Source organism: Penicillium hispanicum, assembly GCF_028827665.1.
Source record: "Penicillium hispanicum strain IBT 35686 chromosome Unknown utg000001l_segment0_segment0, whole genome shotgun sequence".
NCBI classification, from domain to species: Eukaryota; Fungi; Ascomycota; class Eurotiomycetes; order Eurotiales; family Aspergillaceae; genus Penicillium; species Penicillium hispanicum.
Window position 1 is genome coordinate 998,274 of NW_026623193.1, and position 21,898 is coordinate 1,020,171.

A 21,898-nucleotide genomic window follows, 5' to 3' on the forward strand; every position below is an offset into this window, starting at 1 on the left:
GCGGCTTTGGGCGTCAAAGTACTTGTCTTCTGATGTCTCTTGGGCTTCTTTGGGAGGCTGGGACGCTCCCGCGGTGGAGCCAACTTTAAGCTGATCGGCGCTAGGCTCAGAGTGGACTAGTGTGGGGCGGGACAGCGCCACCTGGTTCTGGCAGAATGTCTGTATCTGGCAGGCGGTTGATTTGGTTACCTGGGAAGCGGGAGAGTAAACAAAGGCGGTTGGCCCAGCCTCCTAGATTCCCATACTTGGTCTCCATCCCCAGCCTCCCAAGGACTCATGCGACGGATACAAGCCTGACGTGATTTTTCTGAATTGCTACCAGCTACGATCTTTCTCTCCCCTTCTCCCCTTCCATTCCTTCTACACATTCCTATCCTTCTACACCCGCGTGGCTTCACTTGCTGTACACAGGGCTTCGAGATCTCTGACCAGTATCGAGACTCCCATCTAGGTGCGATCCGGATACAAAGGCGGGCTTCAAGTCAATTTACGCCCTCGAACTCGACGATAGGTCCAGGACCCTTTCGGATTCGATCCTCGCATCCATCGGCCACACTCCTCCTCCACATTCCAGACGAACGATCTCGAAATCAGGGCCGATCAACTGTCACCTATCTGACGCTCGTTGAGCAACAGTGCTACGCCACTACACGGCGTACAGCAGGGCTCTGACCTTGCATTTGCATTCGAATACTCCTTCTCGGAGAGCCGAGGAGTGAGTCAATCGATAAGCGCGACAGACGTGGGCCGGTTGCGGGCCATCGTTGGTCACCATGCCGATGAACTTTGCAGCAGGATGGGCCCGTACGTAACACATCGACATTGCCATTCCCGGGGGACTATGCCTTGCTGACAAGAAGACAGGATTCATTCCCATGATCGGGTACCATCATGTCTTGATGATTATTCTCGCAGTTGCTATTATCTTGCTATGTAAGTTTCTTAGCACAACCCCAGATTGCTCCCTTCATACCATGTGTCTTAATGGAATGCGACTAACGGCCAATAGCACTCTTGCTGGCTGGATGCTCTTCATCATCCCCACAAATCCCCGACATCTTTTTGATCTCGATGTACTACAAGAGTTACAAACCAAATTTCCAACTCGCACAAGTCGACCCTGGAGTAGTGACAGCTATTTCCAACATTGTTGGGGGTGCAGAGCTTGAAGTCCGTGTTGGATACTTTGGTATCTGTGTTCAGCCTGATGGCGGCTCGTTCATCTGTAACGCCAATGCCACAGCGCTCGCCGAAATTGTGACAGTGGACCAAGATCCACTCAACTTGATCTGGGTTGCTTCCACATTTAAAGACGCGGTCGTCTTCCCATACCTGCTGTAAGTTGATACTGGACATCTCTCGGCACTCGGCAACGCTAATGTCATCTAGGATCGTGGCTGTTGTGCTCGCCTTCTTCTGCTTTATCCTACTCGCCACATTCCCCGGCTGGCACGAGGAGCCTGGTGAGGGTGGCTCAGAGGTCGAAGTGAAGCCCTTCCCGTCACGCCCCGTCTCCCAGGCGGCACTCGCCCTCATCTTCATTTCCTCCGTGTTCGTGCTCGTCTCCGTATTATGGCAGCACACCGCATCCGTCGCTGCGAGTACCATTGCACAAGACATGGGCAACGGCAGCGTCAAGAGCGGTGTCGGTACCTCGGCCATGGTGCTGGGTTGGTTTGGATTCGTGCTGCTAGTCGTCGTCACCATCGGCCTGCTGGTCATGATCCTGAGTATCAGCATGATCAGGAATTTGACGGACGAGGAATAAACGACCCCTCAGACCACTGATTGAATTTTTGTTTCATTTTTACTGTTGCTTTTTACGCCCCGTTACTATCTCGACACGCGACATCTACACCCTTATATCCGAACGACACGAATGGAAAATGAATAATATCTATGAGCGATCAACAACGACTCATTGCCTCACATGGAATGGACGGTATGGAATACGACACCGGGATCACTAGTCCCGCACGGAACATGGATGGATCGGATTTGGACAATTTGGGACTCACGAACATACCGAGGATCAGGATCCTCACCCTCGCTCCAGAGGCGCCGCCCAAAACCAGGCGGCCTCCCTGCTAGGGAAGGCATTGGCTATTCTGCCCGCCAGAATAGGCTGAGCCGGCATAGAATAAATGCTATCGAATCACCTTTTTCTGTACAGCCCCGCGCCCGGTGTTCTTGGTTGCTTTTATGCTTGGCTCTTTGATTTCTGGGCGTTTTGCCTTCATGTATAAAATCATGTCTTGAGTACTTTCTTGAGCACGCAGGCTAGCTCTCGCTTGACTGGGAAGTGCTTTTGTTTCTTGCATAGATTTGTGGGTGCTGGTCAGCATGAGCCCTGCAGAGTCAAATTCAACAATATCACCAAATTCCTCGATTATTGCGTTTGTCTCCAATGTAAGGCTTAAAGGGGTTTGGGGTATATTGACTGGTGTATTGATCTAAGGTTTGAATGCTTGTGGTGTGTATCATTCTTGTCTTTTTCTTGCCCTTCGAGGCTCCCTTACTGAAGAACAAAAATGCCCCGATGGAAAGTAAACATATTTCGCGCAAAGTGTAGAAAAATCTTTTCGGAATTTGATCTGCCCGTTGCAAGAAGGCAGTTATCCAAAAGGAGGTAGTGCCAGACATCCTAATCAGAAGAATCCAGACCTTCTACATCACCAAAGTTTACAATAAGAGATAGTAATCACCTAATCAGCCAATTTTGGGTGGAATCCTGTTCTATAAATCCTTGCTTCTGTCTCCATGCGAGCCAATACCTTTTGATCCGTCGGGTTTATGACTCGCCGCTTCGGATGCACTTGGCTTCCTTGCGAGCTGCTAGCGAACGGAAGGGTTCTATTCCCTAGAATGCCTATTACCACGCACGTCTCGTGCTGGACACTACCCTTGCACCCACACACAGCCAAAACATACAGAAATCGATTGTAATCAAGCTGTACACCCCCGTAGCGGTTGGTAATCTCCAGTAGGCGAGCTAGGATACTTCTTACCAACTAACGCAGAGAATCTCTACTAATCGATTCCCATGCCTTTTTAACACCCTTATGCGTGTAATGTATAGAATCGCGTATCTACGTGTATTTCTACATCATATTCTACACGGTTTCGATCGGTTTCAATTGTAGCCTAAGTTATAATAGGTTTGGTGCTATATACAGTACTATGCGCTAAGTTCACTAAAATAACCCCTCTAAAAATTTCGTTGCAGGTATAGGTAGCTGGTTATGCACCGGACGAGGACTGAGTCAGCTCGCAGTATTGCCACAGCCCCGGAAATCCGGGTTTACGGAACAAACCAGATCCTCTACTCGGATGAGGCTCGACTCGATGTCTGTGGTCTGGGTTGTATACTAGCTTATTTATACCTGAATGTGTCCAGATATAGTTTAGATTGCTGTGAATCAATAGCAAAGCTGAAGTACTTGCCACCATGGAAACTCTACGTGACACTGCCTTTGGCAAGCTAGTTCGGCTGTTCAGTCGCTACAGATGGATGCAATATCCAGAGGAACAGGACAGCTCTATCTGGCCTGAGTACCTCAAAACTGAGACTGAGGCAAAAGAGATACACTCGACGCCAGACCCCGATCGGAAGAATCAAGAGGATCTGGAGGCGTGTGGCCTCTATACCGCCATGTCTCAATGCTCGACTCGGTCGAGCCCTATATCCGTCGCATCAACACTACATGATGGCAAGACTGGCTCCTCACAAGACAACCAGCCTCTTGTCATTAGTTGGCGAGGACCCGACGACCCCGAAGTAAGTGGTCTTTGTCGCAGTGCAGAACGAGAGCATCAGGGACTGACGGTACACAGAATCCCCAGAACTGGAGTCTACCAAAGAAAGCGCTCGTCAGTGGCCTCATCTGGCTTCTCACATTTGCCATCTATGTGGGCTCTGCAATCTATACTCCTGGTATTCCCGGTGTCTCAAAGCAGTTCGATGTCAGTAGCGTTGCCGGGACGTTGGGCCTGACACTTTTCGTCGCCGGTTATGGTCTTGGTTCGTTGACCTCCCATCACCATCTATGAACTCCCCGCTAACCATCCAGCAGGTCCTATGGTCTGGGCTCCTCTCTCCGAGATCCCCATGATTGGCCGGAGCCCAACCTACGTGCTCACGCTGTTCGTCTTTGTCTTCTTCAACTTCGGAGTCATCTACGCCAACAACTTCGGCATGCTGCTCGCTTTCCGTTTCCTCACGGGCTTTATCGGCTCGCCAGCACTCGCTACTGGAGCCGCGTCCATGGGTGATATCTGGAGCCCCAAGGTCCGCGATTACATGATCGCAGTTTGGGGCATGTTCGCCATTTCCGCGCCCGTTCTGGGTCCCATGCTGGGTGGGTTTGCGTCCTCCGCCAAGGGCTGGACGTGGACCATCTGGCAGCTTCTCTGGGTGTCTGCGTTCAGCTTCGTGCTTCTATTCTTCCTCCTCCCCGAGACGTTCGCGCCAAACATCCTCGCACGCCGCGCACACCGCGTGCGCCGCATCACCGGCAACTCGCAGTACATGTCCGAGTCAGAGGTCGAGATCAAAGAAGTGAAGGCAATGGTAGGGCATCCTGTGCCACTTCGGCAATGAAGGGTTTAACTAACAAGCGTGCCTCAGGATCTGCTCTTCGAATCCCTCGTCCGTCCCTTCCAGCTCTGCTTCCTGGAGCCCATCGTGCTCTTTCTCAATCTATACATCTCCCTCATCTACGGAATCCTGTATATCTGGTTCGAGGCATTCCCCATCGTCTTCCAAGAAATCCACGGCTTCAATCCGGGCGAAAGCGGCCTCGCCTTCCTCGGCATCCTCGTCTGCACATGCTGCATCACAATCCCTGGCTACTTCTGGTGGAAGTATCGCTACCAATCCCAGCACTTTGACAAGGATGGCAACATTGCGCCCGAGATGCAGATCCCACCCGCCTGCGTGGGTGCCTTTGCCCTGCCCATCTCGCTGTTCTGGTTCGGCTGGACCGGCAACTTCGAGAGCGTGCACTGGATTGTTCCCATTGTTGCCTCCATGCTGTTCGCGCTTGGTGGGTGTCTTATTTTCAACTGCATTTTCTGTTATCTGGCGCATGCCTATCCGCGGTATGCGGCTTCGGTGCTGGCTGGAAATGACTTCATGCGCTCCTCGTTTGGCGCCGGGTTTCCACTCTTCGCGACGGCGATGTTTCATAACCTGGGTGTAGGGTGGGCTTGTACTTTACTTGGGTGCTTGACATTGTTGTTTGTGCCGTTTCCATTTATTCTTTTGTGGCGTGGACGGAGGATTCGGATGGCAAGCAAATATGCTCGCCATGATATTTGATGGTAGAAGGGGAATACGGTTACGATCACTTTCAACGTATATAGTCCAGATGACGAATGCATAGAGATAATCGATATAACAAGGGATTTGCTCCATGAAAGGAAAAAAAAAAAAAAACCATTCCAAAGTTGTCCTTCCACACTTTCCCGCTAGGAATAGGAAGCTTGCAACTTCAGGTAAGGTTGGAGTCTGCAGTCTCACACAGAGAAAAGTCATGAAGCATTCAATAAGATATCATATAAGAGAATGAGACTATGTTGATCAATGATGCACACATCCATAGCCCCGAGGTTAGAGCATACCGACTCCTAGTGAACTACCAGATAGAGGCCCAGCCCATTTTTTGACATACGCCATGCCCTAATATGCAAGATGAATCAATAAACCTTCAACAGACCACCTCCATTATCCATGGGTAGTGCCCAAATAGACACGCAGACGTGCCTAGGCGATGAGATATCAGATACAGTCATGTTCAGTAGTCCATGGAATACCCCCCACCGCCATGACCACTCCGATCACCGTGCGACGCCTCGTAGCCACCAGCATAGTCATCCAGGGACTTGTAGTAAGGATTGGATGCAGCGTTGTGGCCACGACCTCGGCCCCGACCACCACGAGTAGAATAACCTCGTCCACGCCCATTTCCGCGGCCACGACCACGGTTAGAGCCCCGGCGAGGGCCGTCGTCAAAATAGTGTCGGTTATCACCCTGATGGCGTTGGTAGGGATGGTACACATGACCCTGGGATGGTGCCTCATAGCCGTTGTTCTGACTTGTTTGTGGATACAGAATATCCTCATCACGTTCCTGCTGGTAGCGGCGTTTCTTGGTCCTGCTCAGATTCTCGCCGTCGCCCTCGCTAGAGCTATCCTCTTCGATCCGTAGAATAACCTTCTCTCCGACGACGGTCTCAACTGTCAGAGCCTTGTTGGCTGGTGCAGGTTGCCAGTTCATGATTTTATTTGCATCAATGGGACGAGAGTTCCTGCGGACAGCAAGAACGATCAGAGGGACTGGAGTGTCAGTGGAGTATTGTTCCGTCGATGGGACAGGCGCCACACGTGCTGCCCATACTCTGTTTTCAAAGGTTGCAATTCCAGTTATCTGCCAGCTTATTTTCTTTCCAAGCCCTCCGACCTTGTCCAGAACGTGTCTCGGAGCTGGACGGGGCGTGATTAGAATGCTGTTAGCCATGCACTTCAGGTCATGCGATTCAGCAAGTCCATTGGGGAGCATCGGGTTCAAGACATCATGAATCAAGCGTTCGGTGTCTTTCTGGGAGATCAAATATCCCGTGTAGATCAAATTACGCTTGATGCGCAGTGCTGGCTGCCATGGTTTTGACTTTCCCAGAGACGGATTTCGTTTAGCCAGATTGTGGGAGTTGATCATGCGCTGTACCTCGGCAGTCTCCGTGACAGGATCAAGGTAAGTGCATCCCTCATATACCTGAATGACCTCGGCATTGATGGGTTTGCGTGGGGTATTAGCTTGCCCAGATTGATACGTTCTGTTCAGGTCCTCAAAGAAGTCACGGAATCCCTTCACGCTGAGGGCAGGTCATTATGCTGAAAGTTATTGTTGATCTTCAATGAGAACTTACTGCTTGACACGGTCCTCATACACTCGAATTTCCTCAGCCTGGTCATAAGTGAGAACAAGGTCCTCGAGGAAGATTTGCTTGAACTTCATGGTGTTGGCAAAGTATTGGTTGTTGGGGCCAACTTCAGGCTTCAGGCCAGCCAGGTCAAAGTCAAGCTTCTGGCTGTCAACCATGCGCTTGATGATTTCAACAAAGCCAGCCTCACTCCTGCCGGTCAGGAGCACTGTCAGAGCATCCTTTTGTTCCATACTGAGTTTCACCAAACGGAGCTTTCAAAGGTCAGTCAAGAAAAAGTCTGTACGAATGGCTTCCGTCGGTCTCACAATGTTGTCATTCCACCACCCCTCCCACCCGCGGGGTTCCTCTTTGTCCATGCCCTTCCCAGTAGCTGAGAGAATGTTTGGATCATGCCACCACCCGCCATTTGCGAAAGTGTCAGATCCCTGAAGTAGGCCGATGGTTGAGGTGTGCCATAACTGGGGATTGGGGAGTGGGCTTAGGAACACTAAACAGATCATATATGCATGAGCATAACCAATGTCTAGAATGAATGTTCCGAAAATGCTACTCACAGGTATTGTCGAAATCATAAACGTGGATTGCTCGGATCTGGGAGACAGCTGGGGGGCAAAGGTGAAGCAGTCAGTGACAATGTTGATTCCCATGACAGGGAGCACAATATGAGAGCTCACCTGGAAGATCCTTGTTCAGGACAGACCAACGCTTGAGCGACGTGATCGTATGTGGGGGTGGGCGCTGCATATTCATGCCATGCGACATGTTGTAGCGTGCCAGGTTCTCAGAAACGACCGCTTTGGCGGAGCGCATCGGACGCGATTTGTCCGAGGTCAAGGTGGACAGGGGATTTGTTCTGTTGCTGTTAGTACATTGTGGGTCTGAAAGCAGAGAAAGATCTCCAAGTGGCCGGTGCAATGGAAGGTGCGCACTGCGATGGTTGATCGCGCGATGGTTCACTTTGCGAGCGGAAGCGACGCCCACGCTGTTTTTCTGCCGGCAGCGACGGCGGGCGGTGTGGCGTTGCGATAAGCCAGTTGCTCGCCGCTTCCTTCTTGATCGCGTGTTCTTCATGGCAGACGATGGAGATCTACGCCAGGAGATTCTCCAGAAGACCCTCAAGGAGGTAGCAGATGAGGAGACAGAGGGTGCTGATCCATGCGTGATCTGTCTGGAGACAATTGCCGAGCCATGCATTGCAGCGCCATGCAATCATACCAACTTCGATTATTTGTGTTTGATCAGCTGGCTGGAACAGCAGCCGAACTGTCCTCTGTGTACGGGCCTTGCTACACCTAGATGACAGTATCTGACTGATAGGGCAACAGGTAAGACGCTTCTCACTACAGTTCGGTACGATCTCAAAGGTGCCCAAGGTCCCAAGACGTACAAGGTACCTACCAGCAAGCCGTCTGGAGGACCACCAGGGAGCTCTGAACACAGACGAGGTCACTTCACTGGACCTACTCGGGCTCGGAATCGTCGACCGAGACCACATCCTCGCCCGCAGTTCCCACCGTCTGATGATCCGCTCTCAGTCCGGCGCAACGTCTATCGCCATCAGCTATATTCCCTTCGGGTTGGATCCAATCGGCTGTCACAATACACTGAGGTGACACCAGACCAATTCAACCGGGACGAGGCACTTGTCTCTCGTGCTCGGAAGTGGATCCGTCGAGAGCTGCAGGTCTTCAGCTTTCTGAATCCAGAAGCGGAAACAGAGGAAACCCGAGGCCAGGACCGTGTACCTCGACCAGGGCATCAGAGACTGGAGGAACGTAGAGCGAACAATGCCGAGTTCCTCCTCGAATATGTTATCGCTATTCTGCGGACCGTCGACCTCAAAGGTAGCGCAGGACAAGCGGAGGAATTGCTACGGGACTTCATCGGGCGTGAAAATGCTCGGCTCTTCCTGCACGAGCTGCTAGCATGGCTGCGAAGCCCCTATGTGTCTTTGCAGGATTGGGATCGCCATGTGCAGTACCCGAGCGCCGTGCAACCTTCCCGTCATACACGCGATCGAGATGAAGGCCGCCGTGCTCCTCGTCCTCGTGATCGTAGTGCATCCCCGTATCGTGGGAATGACAGGAGCTTGTTTGAGCGAGTCTCGAGCTCTGATCGACCTGGCACAGTTTCGCAAAGAGGAGCTCCAAGATCACGGCCATCAGCCCGTCGCCCCTGGCCACCGCGCGATCTTCTAGATCGATATATCCCCGACTAGAAGCCTAAGACGTCCCCATAAAATGTTTGAATAGAAATCGCTATTATTGATGAACCTGAAACTCTACGCATACCGTGGAGATTGTGTAGATTGCGCAGAATGTTGTTAATAGAGCTATCTATGCTAAGTATGAATGCAGTCATTAATTCGTGACAAAACCAATCCAATATTGCCGTCATCTTCGCCGGAACCGCCCATGCCCTCGAGACCCTCTGTTGCCAATCTTAAGAGACCGATAGTTCGCATGAGCCTCGGGGTTGATCTTCCGTGCTCGTGGCTTCTTCTCTGCCGGCTCGGGAACTGGTGCAGCCTGGGGCGCAGGCTCTTTCGCTTTTGGCCTGGCCATGGACACTGCCTCCTTGATTCGCTCGGAGAAAGTCTTCGCTCTGGCTGGAGGCTTCGGTTTGTCGTCGTACTCAGGATCATCGCCCGAGTCAGCGTCAACACCCACGCCGGAGTCCAAGTCCGGTTCAGATATAGTATGGAGCGAAGCGATATCGCCATCGCCGTCGTCGTTGTTCCCAGGAGCATTAAGTTTCCCAGGAGCATTAAGTTCAGCCTCCTTCGAAGCTGCTGGAATCTGTGTCTCAGGAACCGCAGCCAATTCGTCATCGCTCTCATCTTCATCCACCACGCCCGCATACGGATCCTGCTTGGGCTTCGGACGAGAGATGACGGGCCGCATGTTCACCCTTCGTGTCGTCCGCTTCTGGCCCTTCTTTTTGTACGGACGATGACCCTCCGCAGGATGCTGGGTTTCAGGGACCTGAAAGCTGGCAGCCTCCTGCTCGGCCTCGATTTCGCGCAGGACATCCCAATCATCATCCTCGCGCTCTTCCTCCATCGCTCGTAATCCTTGTACAATATGCGATAGTCCCCGACCGGCAAACTGGCGGGGTTTTCGCGATGCGATGGGACTGAGTCCGGCACTGTCATTGTTCGCCGCCGGCGGAGGGAAGCGACCAGAATTCGAGCGGCGCAAGAACGACGGCGTTTCGGATGGGTGTGGCTCTGCGGGCTCTGGTGGTGCACTTTCCTGCGGGGCATTCTTGCGTGCCTCGTTCTCGTCTTCTGCTTCGACAATCGCCGCATAGCGCATCGTCGTTGGGGTTGCAAAGAGATTGGCCAGGTAGAATTGTTTGGTGGAAGATGCGGGCGTGCGTGAGAGTCTCGACGTTTCCTCAATTTCGTCTTCCGGGACCTCTGCAATGGTACCGATGGTTTTCGGCTTGGATGGGGTTTGGAAGCCGGTTGCGAGGGCATCCTTTTGCTTCTTTGCTGAGGGTGTTGCCGTGCTTCCGCCCGACTCGGATAGCATGTCAAAAAGACCGAGGGCCTTGCCATCGCGCTGTGGAGTAGGCCCAATTGCAGGCTTAAGTGGTGACGGGGCTGGCAGGCTTTGGCGATGAGTACTAGGGCTAAAGAGTCTGCGGAACGTGGATGGTGAATCGTAAGGATCTAGTTGTGAGGGATGAGCGTTCGCCGTGCGGTTGTTCGACGGGGTCGCAAAAAGTCCCCTGGCTGACTTGCGCGGCGTCCCATCTAGGTATGCGGTAGCGGAGCCATTTGGAGAAGCATGTTTTCGCTTTTTGGAGTGGGAGTCGCTTGGTTCTTGTCGGCGATTCTCGCGTCGGCTTAGGGAGGCCTCGAGGGATTTGAGTCGGCTGTACTCCTTGTATTTGGCAGCTAGAAAGTACCAAGCAGATCAGCCGTCAGTCCGCCCTCGTCATCAGCCATCACTGGACTCAAGGGCCAGTTAACGCCAGGAAAGATACCTACCAATGTCCGGATTCTGCTTGATATCCTCGCGGCCAGCTTTTTTCCCGCCGTGCGTTGACGCGAACGCCTTCTCCCAAACCTTCAATTCCGCCCGTACGGTCACAGCGTGTTCAGCAACCTCAGCATGAGAACTGAGGGCGTGGTCTGCCATTGTTGCATCTCGAAGGTGCGTGGACTGGACTTGGATGTTGGCAATGGACGATGCACAACCCGCTAGGGCGATCGACGCGGACGCGAAACCAATTAACGCGGTGACGTCGCGTGTTGCCGCGGCCCACCCTTGGGATTTTCGGAACCTTTGCAACAACCTGCAATCCAACCAATTCTGCCCAGATGTAGTGAGACCAGAGGACAATGCGAGTGCCTGCTGGGCTGCTTCTTTCAGCTGTGGCTTGTCGAAATGCCAATCAAGATCCGCAACGAGATGCACGGTCTCTCCGGAGTCACCCCGCGAGACACGGCGCCCTGCATGGGGCGATGTATATAAATAGGGGAAACGACTCGCTTTCGATTTCCATTCAAAGAAAAAGAAAACAAAAGGGAAGAAAACCGGTTCCAGAGAACCCTCGACTTTGCCGTACCTGATTTTTCAGGCGTATTAGCACCAGTTATGGAACCTTGGATGAATTCACAAGTGGCAGATGGCCGCTTCCCTCGCGAAATAAGCCGACATAAGCAACGATTGTGGAGTATAGAAGAGGGCAAGCGTTTTCCCCTTCTCTGCTTGCAACTACCAATTCCTCATTCTATGACCCAAAACAGGTATGGAGGAATATACCCCCATCCCGCCGATTCTTTCGTCGTTCTTACAGCTCAGCCAGGGGAGGTTGGTTCATTCTGACTACTTGTACGGGGTCAACTGATTGGAGAAAAGATTCGCGAGTTCCTTCGTGCTAAAGTAATCCTGTACAAGGGTGACGATGACGGAGACCAACGATACCGAAATATCAGACTAGATCATGCCTCCCTTTCAACCCCCAGAGAAATCGAAACACATTCCGGCATGCCGCCGACGTGTGGGTATGGGCCATGTTTGGCGGCCGAGATGGAAGCGATCTTGGCTCTTTAATCCAAATCAGTCTGTTCGTCTCTCGATACCGGCTGAGAGCGATGCGATTTGAATTCAACAACACGCGACCTGGCCGAGGCACCGCATTTCTGGGCGTTGGACACTTTCCAGAGAAATCGGCCAGTCGGTCTTTACCCCACGTCATCCGGCATGGAATTGACGGACCCGGAGGAGAGAGAATCAGCGAAATAGCAGCGGTGGTGGAGAGACCTCACGCAGTCCGGCCTCGCTATTTTAACCGCGGCGTTCCCCAATATTATCGGGTACGTTTCTACATTTTTCGACAACCTGCCGTGGACTACACTGAGGTAATCTTGGTCCAAATTTCCACCAACCGCAGGAGATCTTTCTGGACTGTAGCGACTATGCGCCCGCTTCCGCTCCCTGACCACACGGTGCTACGAACCATCCAGATTTCCCCCAGGACTGTTCCTGTTGGATTCTACGCCTGCAAGGTAGGCGGAGGATAGGGCTTCACCAATAATTCATGGCCTATGCTAACCAAACACTACTAGCAATACGAAATTGGTCGTGCCAGTCTCGGGGTCATATCGGCAAGACTGTAGTTCGATTGAAGTAATGAATCGAATAGAAATAGTGGATTTAAGTTGATTAACGAGGGTTTGAACTTGGGGTTGCGGCACGTACATCAGGGAGTGCTCGACCCTTTCAACAGCTAGTGGCCTATGTACATGCATAGGAAGGTAGATAGATCTATAAATATCTTCAAGGGCAATCGAAATATGGTAACATATCAATATATAAACATATAATTAGATCTGCAGGAATCGAGTTACGAATTCAGGCGGTCCAAACGGTAATCACTTCTCGCCTTTCCGGCCCCAAGAGTGGCGCTCATGTCTGGCCTGGGCGGCTACCAGTTCTATACATGGTTCCAATTTATAATGATCGCCTCAATCCCCGTTACTCCGCTCCGACGTTTCGATCTCACTACTTCAACACCTGCATGGCCCCAGAGCCCGCTAGGCATTCCGCATCCCGAAGTCGGCTCCGTGCCGATTTCTGTGCGATCTCGCCAGACCGCTCCACTCATAAATCGATGACCTCAAGACCGACTTCCCTTGTTCCTTTACCCCCGGTCCTTGTCGTGTCCCGAGGGACTCGGTCCTAAACTCGCCTGAAAAGCCAAAACATGCCCTCTGATCAGACCGCGCGACAATGGATCATGCCCACCCGGTCTCCCAAACCCCGGGACTCCAAGGGTCGAGCCGCGCAACCTCCGACGAACTTGCTATGGCTGGACTTTGAACAGGGCAAACTACAAGACGACGTGCCCATGCGGGAAAGACGGGCATTTATAGCGTCCAGGCACCATCAACTACGCAAGGCGTCGCGGCTTCAAAAATTGAAGGATTCCATTCAACCATTTCCCACAACAAGCGCATTCCCGCGATCACATGATAATGACAATGATGATGATGATGACGAGGTTGCGACAACTTCGTCCGAAAGCAAGAACTATAAACGACTCCATTCCCGCGATCCCTTGAACTGGCACGCTCGGGTATCAAGTCGATCCCTGGCCTTTGGCGTTCAGGATGCATTCCCTTCTGTATCGGGGCTTATCCACCGGAACGGGAATTTCTACTTTGACCACTGTACGTACGCTCGCTTCCAACGTGACATTCCCCCCAACCACCCTTGCTGGAATAGGGCTCATCATGGATCTAGTTAGGGTAATTGTGACAAGATCGGCCTACCCATTTACCGCCAGCGCCATGACACATTGGTTCTGTCAGAGGGCACTCGACTGGCCGCCGATCATGGAGGCCATGCTGTCGACGGGCGCCGCGATTGCAGCTGCGAGTCTCGGGGAAAGTGGCTCGTCGGCCCTGGCCGTTCGTGTGTGCATGCAAGATGCACTCCAGCTGCGATCCCAAACCATTAAATCGCTCCAGGAGCTGCTAGACAATCCATCGCAGACTTCCTTGGAGACAGCGCTGGTGACCATCAACTGGCTGGTCTATATAGAAGTAAGGATGCATGGAGCTGCGCGTCATTGTGATCGCTCTGCTAACTAAACCTACCAGAATAATGATGCCAATGAAAAGGCAGTCGCCGCGCATACATATGGTCTCCGAAGCATCATCCAGAGTCTAGGTGGATTGGGAAATCTAAATCACAAGTTGTTATCACTTGTATACTGGTATGGAGATCGATCCACGCACACTCCCAAGATCCATTTCTAACAGAGATCTCGCCCCGGCAGCTGCGATATCATGCGAGCAGTGCCTAACCGTTTCCAGTTAACATTCAAGATGCTTAGCCGATGGGAGAAGAGAGTTTTGCGAGACTTTGAATCTCTTTTGGCAGTCAACCCATCATTGGCCTCTCGCTCGCTCGGAAGTCGCTTCTTCAACTCTCCGTGGTCGCGCGATCTCACCCCCGAAATGACGTCTATCATCCAGTCCCTTCAATATCTCATCCTATGCCACGAAAGGGTGATTGATGGAGATTCCCGCGCCTTTCTGATTAACCATGACCGTTTAATCCTTTTGGCCCATCAGATGATGTCTGTACCGAAGGATTATTGCCTGACACCTTTTCAAGACACGCTCCTGTTTTCGGTCTTGATATATACCGTGACTCGTATTTGGCAAATCGCCCTCAGGCCCACAATGGAGATGATGGTACAAAACCTGCGACGAAAATTGGACGAGAGCTTTACCATTCTTCAAGATACTGCCCCCGATCTCCTCTTTTGGATGCTTTTTATCTCCAGCTTCGGGTCGCAGGGACTGGACGATCAGGTATGGTTTGTCGCACATCTCCTGGATATTGCCGATCTCTTGGGCCTCGAGGATTGGGATTCAGTGCGATTGCTTTTGGAGGGATTTTTCTTTGTGTGCAGACCCGATGAACCTGCACAGCGGTTCTGGGATTCTATATCCCAAGACAAAAGGCTCGAACTCTTGAGTTGAAGTGTTGAGGATAGGTGCTGATTCTTCCCGTCTACCACCACTGTATATGCGAATTCCTGCTGAAGGGGGTGGATGAGTGCCTCTTGATTTAATCAAGTCAGGCAGCTCAGTCATAATCACTTCCGGTTCAGAGTGGATCGAAGTATGGCGCCCAAGTATCTACTTTTTTAGCTGTGAAGGGCAAGGCTTTGGGGGTATGCAAGATATGTATATATTTTCTACTGTAATTTAGCACCGGACAGCATCACCGTGTCCTTGAACGAGACTCACATTCAAAGGTATCCTCTGCAATTATGCATTTGCGAACGAAGGTTCAAATCGCTCCGTCGACGCGGTCGGACACACTTGCCGCATCGGGCAGGGCCAAGGGTGGGCCAACCACCACGTAAGCCGCTCTCCTCCTCTCTCTCTCTCTCGGAGGTAACGAGTGCTTGTATACTCAATCATGTCTCTCCGTGCTGTCTAGCAATGGATGCCCAGGCCTTTGGCAATGTGCCGCAGCCCGACCGGCCGCGCAAGAGGCGCCGCCGCACGATGGCATGCAGGCAGTGTCGCAGTCGCAAATTGCGCTGCGACCGCGAGTATCCCACCTGCGGCCGCTGCCTGAAGAGCAGAACGCCCACCAAATGTACCTACGAGGATGGTTTCTTGTGGCAACAGCCTGCCACCGTCTCTGCCACTGCTTCTACCTCAGACCGAGGCCCCGCCGCGTCGATGTCCCGGGCTGAACATGATCAGAGTCCCATTCAGACTCCACCGGACTCGGGTTTAGGAGCGCCGTCCACTCGGCCGGACGCACTCGTTTCGACAAGCGCCCCCGGCCTGGACTACACCCTGTCGGATGGCGGCCCCAAATGCCACCAATCAGGCCGGGAGCGCAGAGACTGTTTTCTCGAAACCGTCCTCGGTGCGCCCAAGGCCGCCGTCAATCAGGAGCCGTATGTGAACACGCTGTTGCAGCGCCCCAAACGCGCTCTGCCCGAACCCGAGCTGCCATTCTCGTCGCAGGTCGACAAGAACGGGGTCGACGAGGATGGGGCCGATGACCCGCTGTCCCCGTCGCACCAACTGGACCTTTCTCCCCGCATTATGATGAGAGGGCGAGAGACTAAGACACGCTTCAGCGGATCCGGCATCTACGCCAACCTCGTTGCTCAGGTATGCGAATCTCCTTAGGTGGTAATCTCAAGTCGTCATCTGGATCATACCCTCATGCGGACTGACAATGCTATCTCCAGTTTCCCGACATCAGATCCTTTGCAGAGGAAATCAGGTTGTCGAATCCGATCCTTGCTCGGGTTCGGCCCGATCTTGAACGGGTCACGCATGGACTATGGAAGCGGATACCGCTGACTGAACCCTTCCCCGACCCAAAGACGATTTCCCTGGTTGCCCTGCTCCCCTCGCGGGCGGTGGCAGATGAGCTCATTGGCTTGTATCTGACCTATATCGAGTCGACCCATCGCATCCTACATGTTCCAACGTTTCTGCGGGACGTAGAGGAGCTCTGGCTTAGCCTGGACAACCCGACTGGGGTCCCAGCGGCATTTATTGTCCAGGTGCTGCTGGTCTGTGCATGTGCGTGGAATCTTGCCGACGTGGGCAGTCTACAAGAGAAAAGTGCTACCCCACTCAAGTGCTATACCGCCGTGGAGTGGGTGTTGCATGCGGAAAAGTGGATTGATAATGTGCATATCAAGCGGGCCGAGATCACCGCTCTCCGTCTGTATATCTTGTTGATCTCTGCTCAGAAATGCTTTGGCATGAAAAGAAGTCAAGCGTGGCTCGCCACCGGCCACCTCGTGAAGTCGGCAATGATGGCGGGCTACCATCGCGATCCAGACACCTGGTATCCACGAATATCGGTGTTCAACAAGGAGATGCGACGGCGGATTTGGATGACCATTCTGGAGCTGGATGTTCAAGTGGCCATTGACCGGGGTATGCCGCCGTCGATCCAAAGTTGTGACTACGACACCCTCCCTGCGTTAAACATCAACGATGACGAGCTCCACGAAAACAGCGCGGAGCCTCCTGAGGATCACCCACTCGGCGATATCACCGACTGTTCGTTTGCCAGCGCCATGGGTCGATCCATCTCCACTCGCCTCAAAGCCTGTTTCCTCATGCACTCCCCTCGAATCAGCTGTCGTTACGAAGAAATCCAACGTCTGGATTGGGAGCTCAGTCGACATCTCGCCCAACTCCCGGCATGGGATACCTCGGAAGCCAACGACCTCGTTACCCAGCACAAAGTGACACTATGGAAAGCCATGGTGGAAACCAAGTTAGCCCAGAGTCTGCTTTCAGTGCATACCCCATTTGCCATCGAGGCACGGCGGGAGGCACTCTTTGCGCCCTCGGCACGGTCTCGGTTGGATGCAGCCGTCTTGATTCTTTCCGTGCAACGCCGACTGCATGAGACGTCGCAACCTTTGTCACTCTGCATGCTTGGGGAATGGACCATCCACGCATTCATCTCTATCTGCCAGGCGCTGCACACCTTAGATCCTCAGAGTGGTATGCCTCTTGATTGATCGTATGCTCGAAGTCATGAACTAACCAGCCCTCTAGCTAATTCCTCCTATCCTTCCTCCATGTTCCTTATACACAGCTTGCCCGGTCTTCCCGACTCACTGATATCACTCGTGGAGACCGCGCTGATCTCTCTCGAAGGCCGGCTCCTGCGGGTGGTCAAGGGGGCCAAGGATTACTTCTTTCTATCGACCATCGGTGCATTGGTCAAGGCCAAGCTGTGGCCGACGCAGGCAATCATGTATAAGCAGCAGGTGGTGGAGCGGGTCCTGTCCTTTGCGCAAACTTTGTTCTCGCGACATGCGACCTGCGAGCATCTCGGAGTTCCGGGGATGGGCTGCTTCCAGAATAACCAGGTTTGTTTCCTTTGTGGAACGTTCTTGAATGGCAATTGACCCTTGTCCAGGTGGCTGCCTTTATTGCGACGCCGGGGATGGCCCCGGTCCTGCCATCCGACTTTGATGGCATTCTTCCCCCGCCAGATTTTGGCGTTACCGTGAGTAAATCATGATTGGCTTGTCGAAAGAACAAAATCAAACTCTGGTTCCTCCGCCGTACTGACTCGCATTGTCCATAGCCTCCGGGAGAGTTCGACCCCTTCCTGGACGTGTTCGACTGGGAAGACCTCACGGGAATCACACTGGGCAACTGAGTGGATAACCGACATGTACAATACTTATAGTGACTTTTTTTTCCGGCAGGGGCGATGGGGGTTATGGCTTGGCTTGATTCAATACTCCGACCCTGCACCCCCGTTCGCGCGATGCGTGAAGACGGCCTTGGTTTTATTTCATTCGCTTGGTCCCGGACGCAATGGAATGACTTCACGATCTCCAGAATTGGAATCCGAGCTGCCATGCTATGTCCTTACTCGTGCTAGCCATACCCCAACCATGCGCCCGTCGAGGGATCCTCCGAGCGGGCTCTCGCAGTGAAATTATGATCAGGGCGACGATCGGGATGGAACCTGCAAGGGCCGGGCATGGTTGCGCCGATCGCGCCGGATGAGCGTTACGAGCCGCATCGGCTTGGCAATCACAGAGTGGATGTTGGAGTAAAGGTAGTGCTTCCATGAGGCTCCCACTCATTAATATTCGTGCAGCCTTCTATCCTAGACACTCACTCGCGGGATAAGCGAGAGGGAGTGAGGGTTTTGCTGTTGGGAGCTTTGGGGGCTGGTGGGGGCGTTGCCCCGAATAAGGGATGATAATGTTACATATGGCAGAACGATTTTAACAATTTTAACCATATGCAGGAGTAAGCGCTGCGAGCGTGGGGATCTTTCTTTTTCCCTTTTTGGCCCGGATGTGTGGAGATCAGTAGTAGTATGTATGTAGTATTGTGATTATTATTAGAACCGTGCGAGGGGGATCCATGGATTATTATCCAGGAGGCTCTTACCCCCGGGGCCAATCCTCGTCGTGACTCCAATATTGATGCGAATGAATTCATTGTATCGCCTGTTCAAGTGATGCGACTTGGCACACTTTTCGGACGGAGTCATATCGTTAAAATTTACACTGTATGAGGCAAGATAACATGCTTCTCAAGCGCCTTCAGGGGCCGCACGGGCTGTGACAAGCTGCGTCGTGGACCCTGGACCACGGGTGACTTGAGTGGTACTAGCGATGATATGGGGACACCCATACCCACAAAGCTACCCAGGATGTACCCACAAGTCTCAAACAGCCTCGATCGACGCGGACCCTGCGAAGAAGGCCCCATGTACGGCTCGATGGCTGTGTCTTTTCTCCACGATGGTTATTACGGGTCTTCCTGACGCACCTCCAGCTTCCTTATTTTCGCCATGTGCCCACGTCCTGGCCTGCTTCCTCTCCTTCCCCTCCACTCTCCTCTTCTCCCTCTTTTCTTCTATACTCTGCTCTCGCGGTGAGTGCAGCATGCGCTGGTCGTCCCGATAACGCTCGCCGCATTGCCCTCCCACGGCCATTGAGGCTATCATTCCCCTTCGCAGGGTTGCATTGATCATTGACAGTGCGCCCGCGACCACAGCATGGGAGTTCCCTCTTGTCGGGCATCTGCCGTATACCAGGGCTGCATCCAGTGGCTGCTGGCTACACTGATCATCGTCGGCCTCGTAAGGGCAACTCCAGCATCGCAGGACTCCAATCGCCCGTCGCAGGTGTACCAGACCACCGACCAGTTCCCACTGCCCAATCTCGGCAATGTTGAAGCGCACGATCCAAACATTCTGCTGTGGGAGGACCACTACTACCTGTTCAAGGGCGGCGTGAACATTCCCATCCAAAAGGCCGCCAATCTCAGCGGACCGTGGGAACAGGTCGGCACCGTATTGGACGGCGAGAGCGTGATCCACCAGGGCAACCGGTCGCATCCCTGGGCGCCGACCGCTATCGAGCGCAACGGCACGCTCTACTGCTTCTACAGCCTGAGCTCGACTGGCTCGCGCAACAGCGCCATCGGCGTCGCAACCACCACCAGCCTCGACGGCCACCCGTGGACTGACCACGGCGCGCTCATCCGCACGGGCCAGGGCAATGGCTCCCACATCTGGCCCTTTAACATCACCAATGCCATCGACCCGTCCTTCATCACCGACCAGTCCACCGGCAAGCCGTACCTGGTCTACGGCAGCTTCTGGGACGACGTCTGGCAGATCCCGCTGGCAGACGATCTGCTGTCCGTCGAGGATCCCGAGAAGCCGGACGCCGTGCAATTGACCTTCCTCCTGGGCCAGCAGATTCGCCCGGAGGAGGGGTCGTGGATGAGCTACCACGACGGCTACTACTACACCTGGTTCAGCCACGGCAAGTGCTGCAACTTCGAGAACGGGTTTCCCGATCGCGGGGACGAGTATAGTATTCGCGTGGGCCGGTCCAAGCATGTGCGCGGCCCATTCTTCGATCGCAATGCCCGGTCGCTGCTGGACGGCGGAGGGACTGTCGTCTACGGGTCGAACCACGGGCTCGTCTATGCCCCCGGTGGGCTGGGCGTGCTGCCGGGGAATAACTCTGTGCCCGATGTGCTCTACTACCATTATCTGAACACGAGCATTGGGTTTGCCTTCGAGGTGAGTGCTCTTTCTTTTGCGCTCTGCTGTTGAATTCGCGTGCACTGGTTCTGACTGCTGGGCCTGCAGGAAGCGCATCTGGGCTGGAACTACCTGCAGTATGACGACGGGTGGCCGGTGGTCCTGGAGGGCACCGACCACGTCAATACCACGAGCGCGGCCTCTATCTCCGCGCTTCCAAGTGGCCTGTCTTTCACGACGTTGATCGGTATGTGGCGTCTTCTGGTGACGTCTCCCTGGTGCCAATCTGCTAACTTTGATCCCAGTTTTATGGCTGTATATATGGGTCTCGTAGTGGATCTGTCCTAACACCTCGATTTATATCGATCCCCCTTGTTTTTGCAGCGACTGTACCCATAGAGCTTACGACGGTGGCGTTTTGGTCGGCATAGGGCTGGTCTGTTTCTTAGCGAGAGCATTCGATTCCCTGTGTCGTGGTGGCATGACTAGAACATTTGCATGGTGGCTGTCTATTTTGAAGGGAATATAAAAATTCGAATTCTGACCTGTTACTTGTCAATGTCCTCTCCAAGCTTGAAGATGGCGATGAGATGGGACGACGACAGTTAAATCTCTCGGGGGGTTTGTTGGTGGATTGAAGATCTATAGACGACCGCTACCGACGGGCCATTTGGCCCTAATGACGCCCGAAGGAGTCCCAAAGATCACCTAGCTGGATGCAGGATGCTTTAGTGCCATAGCCTATTCTATCAGCGCGAGCGCAGTCGAATTGACGAATTGACTGGGATGAAGCATTGGCGACACAATTCTCCCTCGTAAACAAACGACCAGACTCATGCCGATGCATAACCGTCATCTCCATGCAAGCATATCATTTCTCCCCATCCCCGGGACGACGTGGTCGCATCACCATTGAATCTCAAAAGGGTATCTGGAACAAACACACGAACAACCCAATCCCATCCCAACTTCCACCTCACCACATCACGCCCGACACAACCAGCCCACTCGCCACCATCACCGCCCACAACCTCCTGGCCAGCGGCGCCCGCTGCACCGCCGCCGACTCCCCCACGTCCCCGCCATAATTCACCTCCTGCGCATTCAAGCAGTACGAGACGCGCTGCGCCTGGGCCGCGGACGTGGCATTGCAGACCGCGGTACACGGCTCCGGGTTCGCGAAGAGCCACACGCGGGTCTCGCAGCAGGCGTCGAGGATCGCGGTCGCATCCGCGTGCGGGTGCGCCGCCTGGGACAGCGGGGCTTCGATGTAGAACGCCGGCGGGGAGGGCAGCGAGGGGAACGCGTCGCGCGCGTACGCGCAGTAGGCGGGCTGCGTATAGCCAGAGGTATTCGCGACGTCCATGGCGGACGGGGAAAAAGCGCAGAGAAAGGAA

At 53.5% G+C, this 21,898-nt stretch overlaps 9 protein-coding genes across 9 annotated transcripts; 6 read left to right on the forward strand and 3 right to left on the reverse strand.

Moving 5' to 3' along the window:
• Nucleotides 1–773: 773 nt before the first annotated feature.
• On the forward strand, nucleotides 774–1,768 carry N7459_000404 (Fig1 domain-containing protein; the record flags this gene model as incomplete). Its single annotated transcript, XM_056939589.1, has 4 exons — nucleotides 774–804; nucleotides 865–933; nucleotides 1,010–1,337; nucleotides 1,390–1,768. The coding sequence occupies 4 exons, from the start codon at nucleotides 774–776 to the stop codon at nucleotides 1,766–1,768; spliced, it is 807 nt and encodes a 268-aa protein (XP_056803869.1).
• Nucleotides 1,769–3,448: 1,680 nt separating this feature from the next.
• Nucleotides 3,449–5,320, forward strand: N7459_000405 (MFS transporter; the record flags this gene model as incomplete). Its single annotated transcript, XM_056939590.1, has 4 exons — nucleotides 3,449–3,778; nucleotides 3,835–4,021; nucleotides 4,074–4,570; nucleotides 4,628–5,320. The coding sequence occupies 4 exons, from the start codon at nucleotides 3,449–3,451 to the stop codon at nucleotides 5,318–5,320; spliced, it is 1,707 nt and encodes a 568-aa protein (XP_056803870.1).
• A 475-nt stretch (nucleotides 5,321–5,795) lies between these two features.
• Nucleotides 5,796–7,755, reverse strand: N7459_000406 (rRNA 2'-O-methyltransferase fibrillarin-like protein; the record flags this gene model as incomplete). The annotated part of the gene is made up of 5 exons (XM_056939591.1): nucleotides 5,796–6,873; nucleotides 6,928–7,196; nucleotides 7,251–7,432; nucleotides 7,500–7,547; nucleotides 7,620–7,755. The coding sequence occupies 5 exons, from the start codon at nucleotides 7,753–7,755 to the stop codon at nucleotides 5,796–5,798; spliced, it is 1,713 nt and encodes a 570-aa protein (XP_056803871.1).
• A 259-nt stretch (nucleotides 7,756–8,014) lies between these two features.
• Nucleotides 8,015–9,163, forward strand: N7459_000407 (RING finger domain protein; the record flags this gene model as incomplete). Its single annotated transcript, XM_056939592.1, has 2 exons — nucleotides 8,015–8,219; nucleotides 8,271–9,163. 2 exons carry the CDS (start codon nucleotides 8,015–8,017, stop codon nucleotides 9,161–9,163), a joined length of 1,098 nt encoding a protein of 365 aa, XP_056803872.1.
• A 175-nt stretch (nucleotides 9,164–9,338) lies between these two features.
• Nucleotides 9,339–11,093, reverse strand: sld2 (the record flags this gene model as incomplete). The annotated part of the gene is made up of 2 exons (XM_056939593.1): nucleotides 9,339–10,849; nucleotides 10,943–11,093. 2 exons carry the CDS (start codon nucleotides 11,091–11,093, stop codon nucleotides 9,339–9,341), a joined length of 1,662 nt encoding a protein of 553 aa, XP_056803873.1.
• A 2,071-nt stretch (nucleotides 11,094–13,164) lies between these two features.
• On the forward strand, nucleotides 13,165–14,953 carry N7459_000409 (uncharacterized protein; the record flags this gene model as incomplete). Its single annotated transcript, XM_056939594.1, has 4 exons — nucleotides 13,165–13,630; nucleotides 13,686–14,005; nucleotides 14,063–14,178; nucleotides 14,242–14,953. 4 exons carry the CDS (start codon nucleotides 13,165–13,167, stop codon nucleotides 14,951–14,953), a joined length of 1,614 nt encoding a protein of 537 aa, XP_056803874.1.
• Nucleotides 14,954–15,421: 468 nt separating this feature from the next.
• N7459_000410 (putative C6 transcription factor) lies at nucleotides 15,422–18,140 on the forward strand (the record flags this gene model as incomplete). Its single annotated transcript, XM_056939595.1, has 5 exons — nucleotides 15,422–16,111; nucleotides 16,192–17,473; nucleotides 17,528–17,844; nucleotides 17,895–17,984; nucleotides 18,066–18,140. The coding sequence occupies 5 exons, from the start codon at nucleotides 15,422–15,424 to the stop codon at nucleotides 18,138–18,140; spliced, it is 2,454 nt and encodes an 817-aa protein (XP_056803875.1).
• A 1,362-nt stretch (nucleotides 18,141–19,502) lies between these two features.
• Nucleotides 19,503–20,835, forward strand: N7459_000411 (uncharacterized protein; the record flags this gene model as incomplete). Its single annotated transcript, XM_056939596.1, has 3 exons — nucleotides 19,503–20,540; nucleotides 20,610–20,748; nucleotides 20,807–20,835. The coding sequence occupies 3 exons, from the start codon at nucleotides 19,503–19,505 to the stop codon at nucleotides 20,833–20,835; spliced, it is 1,206 nt and encodes a 401-aa protein (XP_056803876.1).
• Nucleotides 20,836–21,477: 642 nt separating this feature from the next.
• N7459_000412 (uncharacterized protein) lies at nucleotides 21,478–21,867 on the reverse strand (the record flags this gene model as incomplete). Its single annotated transcript, XM_056939597.1, has 1 exon — nucleotides 21,478–21,867. One exon carries the CDS (start codon nucleotides 21,865–21,867, stop codon nucleotides 21,478–21,480), a length of 390 nt encoding a protein of 129 aa, XP_056803877.1.
• Between the last annotated feature and the right edge of the window lie 31 nt (nucleotides 21,868–21,898).